Source organism: Cygnus atratus, chromosome 5, assembly GCF_013377495.2.
Source record: "Cygnus atratus isolate AKBS03 ecotype Queensland, Australia chromosome 5, CAtr_DNAZoo_HiC_assembly, whole genome shotgun sequence".
Classification (NCBI taxonomy): domain Eukaryota; kingdom Metazoa; phylum Chordata; class Aves; order Anseriformes; family Anatidae; genus Cygnus; species Cygnus atratus.
The window spans coordinates 6,792,501-6,805,242 of NC_066366.1; the positions used below are offsets into that span (position 1 = coordinate 6,792,501).

General features: G+C 33.9%; 1 protein-coding gene across 1 annotated transcript in view; it reads left to right on the forward strand.

Annotated features, from left to right (window-relative positions):
- The first annotated feature begins 1,488 nt into the window (after window positions 1–1,488).
- The window catches only part of CCDC73 (coiled-coil domain containing 73), a 55,781-nt gene continuing 44,527 nt past the window's right edge, over window positions 1,489–12,742 (forward strand). Inside the window, 3 exon segments of the mRNA XM_050710808.1 lie at window positions 1,489–1,743; window positions 10,664–10,759; window positions 11,028–11,096. Coding sequence (XP_050566765.1) covers window positions 1,489–1,743; window positions 10,664–10,759; window positions 11,028–11,096 — 420 coding nt within the window.

Genomic DNA, 12,742 nt, shown 5'->3' on the forward strand with positions numbered 1-12,742 from the left:
GTATCATGTCTTAACATTATATGCACAAAATTTTACCCTTCAGATCAGAATATAGCATGATTTAAAATTGAAATCAAATGGCTTCATGCCTAATTTACTATGCATAATATTAGTGCTGTTATTAGCTTTGTAGCTGTGATAACCTCCCAATATTTGGTATAATATAAAAATGTTGTTTGTGCTTTATGAATTACCGGTACAGTATCTATCAGTAGGGAACAATTTTTGAGAGCTTGGATGAAAGAATTCATGTGTGCTTTCCAGGGGCTGATTTAATTCTAAATTTTTGGCTAAAAGTTTTTTTTAACTAGAGCTTTAATTAAAAAAAAAATTGCTTGAAGTTGTACATGTTTGTACATTGTTCTTATTCAGACTTCTGTTCATCTCTTTTCCTTTAGAAGCCCTTCAAACACATTTTGACATTAACAAAATAATTTAAATATTTCAGACATTTTTTCCTGTTTTTTAGCAAAACCATGATTTCAGTAACTTAGTTGGAATAACTTGTGGTGGGGTAACTCAGCAGGGAATCAATCAATTATCCACAATCAAGCAGTTTAAATTTGATCTATGCTAGGGTTTTATTTAGACAACAGAAGAAAAAGCAGTGAGTCCTGATTTGTGGTTGTTATGGCCCCATGATACAGACCAGGTCTCCACTCTTCCTCCAGGAATTCCTTCCCCAGGGTTGTGCAGCAGTGGCCAGGTCGGTCGTAACTCCTGCGCTCTGCCCCAGCCTCTTCAGTTCTTGGTGCAGAAACCCCCACAGTGCGCTCTGGGGACAGGGTAGAACTGCGTTAAAGGAGTGTACGTGACTGGGTTCATTCTAGCACACTGCTGGAGATGAAGTCGTGTGTGTATATACGTCTGCATACATAGACAGGTAAATAAATAAAATCTGCAAAATGCAGATTAAATATGTATTGCTATCTTTTCAGTTATCATTTGATCTACAAAACTGACAAAAGTATTGTAGTACTCTCTGATGTCACTAAAACACACTTTGTCCCTGGGAAGGCTTATGTGTCTTAGGAGCTGTACTAACATTACTCAACAACCGTTGGTGTAGCTAGCTTAAAGCCCCAAAGCTGATACTTGATCTCATGGGAATAGAAGGAAAAGTTTTCTTCTTACAAGCAGAAATCCCAAATATCACCTCTAGTTCATTATTTCAAGTCAGTTGGAAGATCTTTAAAATCAAGCCTGATCTATGACTTTTGACATCTTGAGGTAGGCAGTGTTACGCTTCTCATGGCCCGCTGTGTTAGTTGCAGTACCTTCATGCCAGTGCAGGGCAGTAGCTGGGGGGGGGGGGGAGGAGGAGTTCTCCTTCCTTCGTGCTCATCAGTCTTCATTTAAAACTGAAACCAAGCCCAAAATAAAGAGGAAAACAAATGAGTATGGTGAATTAATGATAAAGTTGTTTGTTTTCTTTTGCAATATTACACACGAATTTAAAATGGAAAAAGTGATTGCGTAACGGCTATAATGAGTGCTTTTATTCTTTGCAAAAAATCTGCTTCCACATTTGCAATTTTGCGGTTTGAATATCCTCTTAAAGATAAACTGAAGAGGAAATGTACACTTTTATTTTGCAGACAAGCTTTAAGAATGGATGAAGGCTTTAAACCACAGACACTTGACTCCAATCTTCAGAATCCATCAGAGACATTGCTTTCCATTCGACTGTTAGACTTTAAAACAAGTTTATTGGAGGCTATAGAAGAACTGCGTATAAGAAGGGTAAACGTTTTTATATTGATGTTTTATTTCTGTCTTCCTGTATGTAATCGTAGAAACCATTGCGTAAGTATGGGTAAATTGCATACTGTATTTTAAGTAATTCACTAACTACAAATATGCTTTAAAAAAAAAATCACATGGACTTAGGCAGTGTCCACAATTTAAATTTTCTGTGTAGGCTGCACAAGACAACAGGGTTGCATGGAAATAATGAATTTGACTTTCCTATAATTATGTACAAGCTGCTACAGTTGATCGCCAGGCTATATGGAAAAATGATCTACATTACGCTTTTGTATTTTGTTGTGGTCTTTTCTTCTCTTAAAGAGCGGCTGTTGATAAGAAAACAAAGAAAAGCTAATCCAAGTCATTGCTAAGTCCATAAGTCTTCCTTGTTTAGCACATGGTAAATCAAGTATTAAACTATTAGGTTAGAACCCTACAGTACTGGTATATGAGTATGGTGGGGTAGGGGATCTTTTTGAAATAAGAGTAGGATCATCATATAGTACTAAGGTGAAATTGTTTCAGCACTGTTGAAGGCAGCTATATTTTTCTGTGGTTAATTTCTCAATTGTGTGTAGGTACATGCTTTTTCTTCTATTTCTCCCTTTAGCATTTCTGAACTGTTGTATTTTTGGAAGATCTAAAGTATGTCTTTCTGCATTTGATGAATTTGACCTGTTCAAAAGATGTGTATTATTACTTTAAAATATTAATATTGATGACATGTTTGATGTATGCTTATTTTGATCTAAGTTAAATGCTGTAATCCTCTCTTTAAAAAACAAAAACCAAAGAATTACTGCCATAAAAAAATCGAAGGAAAAAGTGCACAATCCCACTTTCTTGGTGCAGTATTATTGAAATTCACCACAGCTTCATCCCTAAACTCTTATTACAATGATGATGTTTAGTCTAGCCTATTCTTGTATTAAAAATTAAAGCCTGAGGACCTTCTGTAATTATTGCTGGAGTGTACCTTAAGATATTAGCTAGACTCCATTTATGTTGTTAACATAACTATGCATTTTTAATATCTTTGGTCAGAGTCTTAAAATTTTATAGTGCTATGAAGCTTCATCTTTGGGGATATTTTTGTTTTTGTCTTTCTCTTTTGTGTCTGCTATATTACAAGAGTAAGTGACTTATTTTAGACAATGTTGCCTCAAGAGGGTAAGCAATTTTTTGGTTAAAGGTTTTTTTAATTTCAAGGCTGATGTTAATTCCAAGAACCAATTCCATAGATAAGACATGCTACTCAGTTGCTAAAACATCTGCACCTTCCTTCATCCTTAAAAAAAATAAGATAGAATAATAAAATTACCTGCTTTTAATTAGAATTGTATGTCCAAAAAATTAAGCATTTTACACCTAGTCAACTGGAAAGCCTAAAGTGTACCTGCATGCATTTTTGTTGGGTTTAATGATCAATTTAGGCCTGCTTCCTTAGTATGTTTGAAAACTGGAGTATAAAACTTTAATATTTTGAACATGCAGTGGTAATTAATATGACCATGCATAGTGCCACTCACTTTTTTTTTTTAAAGTAGAATCTTTATAGATGTTTCGCTTTAAAAGAACAATGCTACAAAATCTTTTGGTGATTTTGGCTCTAAGCATCTTACAAATCCAATCACTGCAGGGTTATTCTGTAAATTTATATTCAGTCCTGAGGAAAAGGTAGTGCACACACCAAAATACAATCTGAACTCAGAGAATTACAGTGCTTGTCTTGCATTGTGATAGTTTTCCCATGGACAAGAACAAAATGGACTAAATTAAACCAGTGTCATCTGCTAAATAGATAGCAGAGTTAAAGCTCTACTGGTTTCTTGATTCCTTTGCCACTTCTTTTCCAAACTTCTTTTCCAAGTTGCTTGCGAGGCTTGTAGCAAATTGATAACCCAGTGGAGGCAGTATAGCCAAGTGTAGTGGGTTTTTCTTTCGATTTTGTATTTGACCTATGGCTTGACCTTAGATGAGAGATCTTACATCTGTTTGCTTCTGTTTCTCTTCCCTTTGTTGATCTTGCTTGTCACTTAGACAGGATTCTCTTCATGACAGGAACTACCATATATCTGGGGTTTAATAAACTGCTTTGAATAACTTGAATAAGGTTGTACTGCAGTATAAATGCAAACTTATGAAAGTAAATTCACAGATGAAATAATCTGTGCAAAACTAGATAGATTAAAAATTAAACACTTAAGTATTAAAATATTTTGAGAACTGATTCAATCCATACTCCATACAATAAAATTTTTTTTTGATTTTTCTGAATGTGCTCATTTAAATAAATGCATTGAGTTACTTCAAAGCATGTTTTCTACTTTTCTTTGTTACATGTATAGTTGTAATTAACTTCAAAAATAATTTGGAGAATTGGCTCATAATTTTATTTTTTTATTGAAGTAAATGAATATTCTGTCATCTTACAGATTTAATCCCAGTTTGTCAATGGTGAGTGCACATGTTTATTGTAGACAATGCATTACTTAAACTATTATACTTAGTAGACCTTCACTTTATTCATTAGTCTGTTCATAGAGTATGTGTTCTTAATATGAACAGACTTATTTTTTGTAGCTTCTAGTTATATGTATGTATATATTTAAACTATTACTTCCCCCTCCCCCATTGATTGAGCTTGAATGTCTTATCTTTTTGCAGTCTTACTGTTATCTTTTTGCTGCTTTAGCTGTCCTAGTCATCATGCACCAATCAGACAAATGATTTTTTGTGGTGAATACCTCATTCACTTTGTTCCAAAGTCTCTCAGCATTGCTCTGCAATCATTTGGTCTAATTTCATTGAGTAATAGGAGGCAATCCTTTTTTTTTTTAACAGATAAATATTGTCTACTTAATGCTATTAAGTTGCTGTGCAGTAAGTGAAATTGGAAGTCTCTTACGTTTCCTGAAGTACGATGCATATAGGATAGTGACAGTAGGTTTGAAGACAATGTTTATGAGGACAAGAAAGCTTGTATGTTGTGTATTGAGTTTCTTTCTTGGCCTAGATACAGAAAAATATCCTTAGCGGGAAAAATGTGAATGTAAATTGAGGGTGTTCTTCCTGGTTTGCATAGAAATGTATTCTAATACACGAGATATGGGGATTTCTGGTAACAGTTGAAGCAATGTAGGTGATGATTAGCTGAGCACAAAAAAAGATTGAATTTAGTGACGATTTAAAAAAAATTACTAATGTTTTTCTTTAGTGCAGAGGATAAGTTTCAGCGATCCGATTCTACACCTGAAAACAAGCACCTGTTGAAGCCCTTTCTGATAGTTAACCAGGACATCAGAATGTCAGTTTAATACTGCAGATTCTGTAACAGATTTCATCTGTTCAGTAAAAATTACCAAGAATTAACTTTGCCCTCTGGCTATTCTTATCCAACTTCTTCAGTACAGGGGCCTTTTTCTAGGTTTTCTTACAGAGAGGTCATGAAGGAGCTCTTCCCACTTTAACTACTCTTCCATTTCTTCCATTCATATAACATACTCATGCTTTCTGGCAACTCTGAAGGGGTTTGCACTGCACAGTGTAGTGCCATGCAAGGATACCTGAGCTAGCCTGTTCTAGAATGGAGATGTGTGTAGTTGTGCTAGCAGAGCTAAATAATGATTTTAGCAGTGCTTCACAGATAACTTGGGCAAGTGGACTTCAGTATTGAGATGAAAATGGAAAGCGGTAGGTTAGCATTTGAAAATGTCACTTATGCCCAGAAGATACATTGGTGTTTGCAATACTAAGTGAAGACTAAGTTGATAAAACCATAAAGTTACTCATCAGGAGAAGCAAACCATAAAGACTAAGCTTGAGTTATTAGAGGTATTAAAACATTAGTGGACTTGCCAGTTAAGATCATACTGGTTGCACTATATCTAGACCTAAACTAACAGCAGTATACTGTTATGGTAATATAGTATATAGTATGTAGTAGTACACTATATACCCAAAGCTGAACCTTCTTGGAAGGGTGTTCTGCAGAACTCTGCCTTCTGATGCACAGAGTGGCAGTGAAGTTAAAAGGGGCACCAGAGGCACCTGTAGTAGCAATATAGGCTGCTTAGGGGAGTCCATTTATTTTGAGAACTCAAACCTGTGGGATTCAATGAAACTGTTGCAAAAATAAAGCTTTTTGTTGCTGTTTTCTTTTGGGGTGTGTTGTTTTTTGTTTGTGTTTGTTTTCTTGTTTGTTTGCAAAAGAGCCTGGACTTAAGGTATCTTCAAGCTGTTTCTTAGGATGAGTAGAATCATGGGGAGAAAAAAAAAGATATTTCAATACTGTACCTTGAGTCAATGAGAGGGGCACCTACTTTTTTAGAAGGGGGATAAGGCAGAAATGACTTGTAAAACTGAAGAGGATGTCAGGGAAATGAAACATTTTGGTGAGGTTTATTGCAATGAATAATTCAAACAGCCAGCAAACAATAAGTATAGTGAAGAGCTTGATTTGATATTTTTTTTAAATGATAGAGTAAAAAGAGGAAATTAGTGAGAGGAGGAACTTAAGAATATCTATGCAGTCTTCTAAAAGTTGTACTTGACTGCTTAGTTCATGAAGGATATCCTAATTATAGCATGAAACAATCAAACTGTAGTTTCTATGAGTACTATTTGATTGAGCTGCATGAGAAATTGGATGTGCAATTTCGTAGGAGGTAGATTATGAGTTTGAAAAAGATAATAAAAGTACCTAACAGCAGTTTTGGCTGCTTGGACATGAGCCAGCTGTACTCTGTTCCTAAATCTGTTCAGGGTCAAGAATCGAGGGGGCTTGACCAATCCACAGCCCATCTTGTAAAACTACAGCCTGAAGCAAACACTTTAAAGAAGGCTTGACACTTTCTAAAGGTTATAACGAGTAAATAAACCATCAAATTACTCCTCTTTTATTGTTATGGTAGTCTTTTTATAAAAACACTTAAATCCATGTAGTCCTAAGGCATCTAATAAAAAATGAACACTTTTAAGGTTTTGTGGTTTTTTGATACCTCATCAAAGTTATATACAACATCATGCTCCCAAGTATAACAAAAATGTTTTGGTCTTATTAAACAGCTGTAGGAACTTTTTTAAAAAGTGCTTCGTAAGTTTTAAAAGCCTTCATTTCAAAGTGGGTAAACTATAAATGTCCTTTGAAAGAAGTAAAAATGATGGATAAGGCTTATAATTTTTAGCGGTTTCACATGAAAACACTTATCATATAATTGTCATTCTCACTTTAAGTATTTATTATGTTTATTGTTTTTTTCAACAGTAGTTACACATATATACACATTTTTGAGAGCTTCCAGATTTTCCTTTATAATCTGGGAGTAAGTTGGAGTGTTGTTCCCATAGAGAACTTCAGTTCTTATCCTTCTTAGGTTTCAAAGCAAAGAGCTCATTTAAGTGGAATTTAATGCTGTTTTCAAACTTGTATTTATGTAGTTAAATGTAAAGGACTCGGTGTGGATATGGCAGTTATTGCTTATAATTAGGGTTTAAATTTTAACATGCTGTTTCTGAGATCAATTGTAAAATTTTCAATTTGTGTACTCATTAAGATTTAAAATACACTTTTAAAAATTGAAATGGTGTATATGCTTGATTACAATAGTCTGTCAATCCAAATTTTTATAAAAGTATTTTTATTAGTTGGTACTAAAATTATTATTATTTTTTCTAGATACTAAAGGCTTAGTTTTACGTAGGTAACTGTTACATTTAAGTAAGCCTGGCCTATATGAATGGAAGTTTGCTTTGTCAAGAATTTATAACACTATTGTGTTGCTGCTTTTTTTTTTTAATATTACATTCTTTCCATTTATTTCATGAGTTTCATATGGATAGGTACTTGTTGATCTCCAACAACCATTGAAATTAGTGATATTTTTGCTATTAATTTTAGTGAGGTCAGAATCCAAGTGCGTATGTTAAGCTTTTTTCTTTATCACTTTATCTTATAGTTGTATTTCTTTTCTGAAGCTAGTCACAGTTTAGAGAATTTACAAAACAAAAAAAAAACAACTTTAAACTTAAGCTTTTGTTTTAACAAGTATAGCAAATTATATGAGTTTATTAAGAAGAGAATGAGAGTTCTATTCATAGATCTGAAGAAATGTAATAATCATAGAATGACTAGTTTGCATGTTTTCAAAATAATTAATATTCTTGAAAAACTGGGTAGCACGTTACGAAAAAGCATAGTAGGACTCAATTGCACAGGCACTTCTGATATTCTGGTGCCGTCTTTCTGCCGGTGTGGGTGAGTCCTTGCTACATCACCTGCAGCAATGTGTTACTGTTGCTTCTGTTGCACCGGTACAAATATTTGTGTTCCACCAAGCTAGATCTGATCCGTGGGAGAACTGGTCACGTCCTTCTCCCAGCTTAGTTGTCCGCTGTATATGCTGGTGCCTGCCCAGGGGAGTGGCAGAAATATGGAGTCTGGGAAGAATTATAACTGCAGTGCATTTTTATTAGTTTAGGAATAATTTATGTCACCCACTTTAAGGGTCGGGTTTTATGACCTTACACTTCTGTACAAAACTTTTTGCTAATTATGTTTAATTCTAATAATATTTGTAGTTTAGTGGCACAAATTGCTTAAGATATGTAAGAAGCTGTGAGTCAACCTATTTTGTTTTTATTACTCCAGGGAACTTAGAATGTATTATTATTAATTGCTTATAGATTATTATGGGAAAACAAAGTCATTGCAATGCTGAAGTACTGTTTGTTAAGGCAGAATAGAGACACCCTGTTATCTTTTCAATTCTTTTAATTTATTTTTTTTACCATAAGGCATAAGAAATTTTTAGGTACCTTTTCCACCTATAACCTGTTAAGTACGTATCATAGAAACAAGAGCTAAAGAACTTCTCCGGTTCTCTGTGAACCAAATTTTAATTTAAAATCTATGTTCAATATTTTATATGTCACGCTGACATGAGTGTTGAGGCATGCTTTTAGGTCCAGCAGGTAACTCCTGAAATACTTAGGAGTAGCCTCCTATGGATAGAAGCGTGTGTTATTTCTGTCCACACATGTGCCTGTAAACTGCCTGGTAATCAAGGAAGTCAGTTTTGACCCTAAAACCTATAAAAGATGTCACTGTCAAAAACCTATGTTAAATCACCTTGGGACATATTTTGCCATTTTACTCCTATTGATAATACAGTGGGACTATGGATCAAATGTTACACTAAGTGAGAAAGGGTTGCGAAGTCTTCTTTAAAACACTCTTGCACGAATTGAAGCACTATAAATATCCTTGTACGTAAACCTCTCCTTTGTACAGGGTTTCAGAAAGAATTGCATTTTTTAGCTGCAGCATGTGTCATTCTTTGCAGCCAAATATTTGTATTATCTGCTTCAGGATAGGAAGGAGGAAGAACTTTACTTTCTTTCTCTCATTGTTTCTGACTTTTTTTTTTTTTTTTTTTACTTCATCTAGAGGTAGTTTGTTTTCTCAGTTTGTAATTTATGGTACATAACAGCAGTTAATGGTATTGCAATTCAACAGAGTTTTACTTAACAGGTATCAAGAGATTAATTTCTCCTTTTTTTTTTTTTTTTAACCTTAACGTAGTCACTTGTTCAAGGGAAGGATCAGTGTGCAGAGAAAAGGCAGGAAATTGGCCTTCTGAAGCTCAGAGCAACACATTAGTGTAGCTCTTTAAGTCTTAAGTCCTTTAAGAATATTATTTTGGCTCTATATATAAACAGGACAGCAGTGAGTTGTCTATTGTTATATACATAAAGGGCCTAAGTACTGTTCTTGAGAGAGGTTGTGATTTATTTTTTTTTTTGAGGAGAATCCGTTGCTCTTCCTTTGAGCATTGCATTTGTAAAAGAAGGCCAGTGCTTGTATTTTTATTTAAAAATAATAATAATAAAAAAAAGACTTGCAAGGGAAGGTGATTTCTATTAGGAAAATCTGACTTTAATACCACAGTCCTTCAGGAAAGCAACCATAACTTGTTAGGAACTATGATTAACAGCAGATGCATCTTATTTATTGTCACAGTAGCAGTTTTATTCTTGACAAGGTGCTTCTGTTAGCACAGGAGATGTAACACACCTTCCTAATTGTTACTAGTCCATCTTCTGGATTGTGAAGAAACTTTAAACTTTAATAATGTTCTTCTCAGACTTTCAGGTAGCTCATCTTATCAAAAATGTGCTGTTTATCCATGACTTATCTTTAAATTTTTGCACTGATCTGATAAATCAGCAGGCTTCTGGGCAGAAAACGTCAGGATAAATATTTCACTTTCCATAATTACAATATAATAGCTGGCACAAACTTTCAGTTGTTGTGGGAGATGACAAAATAAATAATAATAAGTAAAGAGTCAGTGCTTTGAATGAAGTCATTGTGAAATCGTTAGTGTCCCAAAGATTCTGACTCGTTACCGTGATTATCTGTGTCATTGATTAATAATTGATTCTTGATGCATTTATTGCAGCTTGCTGAATTTCTTTTCATCTCAATATCGTGACTTGATTGATCGGGATATTCAATTATTTTTCAACTGCGAAGTAAAGTAAAGTCTGTTATTGCCTTTGAGTCTGGTTTTGTTGTAAGATGTATAAGAGAATATGTATGAAGTGCGAACTGTTCCTGCCAACTGAGAGCTACAATCCTAGCTCCTAATGTTCTGCTGTGCATGTTAATCTATGTTGTTTATTCTGCAAGCTTTCTGATGGAAACAGCTGAGCTGTTAGATAGAATAGCAGATAGCCATCGGCCGTTTTACCACATATACAGAACTGTTGTTTCCTTCTTGCTGTGCAGTGTATAGGCACATACTGTTTTGTGTAATGGACTGTAAAGAAAGAGTAAGAACACACAAGTTATGTTGGTGTCTGATGTGCAGGTAACTGTCTTAAATTTTCACTCTTACTTTTTTTTAACTAGGAAACAGAGATAAATTATGAAGATCATATAAGTAAAATTGTTGTAGAGAAACAGGAACTTGAATGGCAGAAGGTAACTGTCTTACATGATTATAATATTTCAACTGCTGGGATTTGATTTTAAGATAATACTAATATGAATTGTAGATTGGTACAATTCCCTTTCTTAAGGCGATTGTCACTTCTAGTGGTAAAATGTGGTATATTATAATTTGTCTAGTCATTCTGTTGTTTTCATATAGATTTTGATTGTGCCCAATCTAAAAACCTGCTTAATGAATAATCCCATCATAATATTTGATATGATTGGAAATCTTCAAATAAAAGGGATGTAAATATTAAATTAAATGTCCTATTACTTCAACATGAGGCATCTTGATATGTTAATGTGGGGGAAGCTATGTGGCAACATCTCTGTACTGTGATTGGCTTTGGCAAGTGCCAGTACCATTGCAGTTGTACAAACAGTTTCACTTGTAGTGTTTTGGGATAAGATTTACACACACACAGGAAAAAAAAAAAAAAAGCTATTTTAAACCGTAACTTACAGGTTAGACATACTCAGAAGTGTTATGTCAGTTTTTAAATGCTCAGAATGTTCTCAGTAAAATGAATCTAACATTCTTTTTAGGGTTAGGGCTCCTGAGGTTATGCTTTAATAGGAAATCCATTCCTTTCTCTAATACAATCAAACCTATGACCCCTGTCACTAGGTCACAAGATAAAAGGCTTCACTCTATATATTTTACGATCACAGAAAAAACAATAACTTCAGCTCTATCCTTGATCTTGGGATATTTAACATCTTAGTAGTAAAGGAAGTCTATTTCGTCTTGGAGTTCATACTAACCATCTTAAATTAATAATCCTAACTATGTGCTTTTTTCGTGGAAGATATATATGTGCACAGAAACAGGAAACATTTTATATTTGGAGAAGCAACAGTGCTTTCAATTTGTAACCTTTCTTTGTTTTTCTTAACCTAGCATTGCAGTCCTTAATAATTTGGGTTCAAAAGGGATGATTTCCCTTCTTTCCAAGACCTTAATAACAATTCAATTTACCATTTATAAAAAGATGGAACTTACAGTCAGTTAGATAAACTCTGTTTTTTTCCCCACACTTGGATTTTAATTTGCACGTGGCAAACCTAATGTAAGCAATGAGTCATAGATTTTTAGGAACTTCAGGTGAGCACATATGTAAAGTTCTGGAACTTCAAAAGAACAAAATATGCTTCTAATTCTGGAGATCCAGGAAGATGAAAATGCAGAAGTATGAAATGTAGCCTGAATTTGTGACCTCATGGTTTCTGAATGCAAAAATTACATTGATCTCAGTTGTAGTTCAGTAAGTAGACAGCTGCTCCTCTTGGCTTATAAAAAGTTCTTTGTTTTCCTTCAGGGATTCCTTTCTGCCAACCTTTTTGTTATTCAGTAAATATTTTATTTTATCTGAAATGTAGTGAACTAGCTTCAAATGAAGATGTGACTTAAGCCAAGTTTCTGATTTAAGACAAAGATTTGCCTTCTAATTGTAATATGTTTTGAGAATATCGTTGCTGCTGTTGAAAAATTCTACAGTAGAGAAAACAGTAAGTGGAGAACTTACTCTTAAATCTGGTAAGTATACTCAGTATACTATATGTAATATCGAAATATCAAAGGTGATTTTTTTCTTATACTTTTAACACCCTCTTCACCAAACATACATGCCATGTATGCAAAATATATCCCCAAACAGAATTTCTGAGAAAGTGATGTATAATCAATCATGTTACTTACTAAAAAACATAATCTAAGATTATTAAAATATATCACTTGAATATACGGTATATATTGAAGAGCTCAGTAATACTTTTATCTGGTTATCAATTATACAACTTTGTCATTGATGTAAAGGATGACTATTCTGTGAAACTAAACTTTTATTTACATAAATTATCTAATATTAGTTTGAATTACTATAAAGTAGTGTCACTTAATTTGGCAGTACCATGCTTATAAAATTTTATTTCTGTAGTGGGTAGGAATAATCTGCTGAGAATAGTTTAATTGATGGTAATCAGCTAACAATTCTG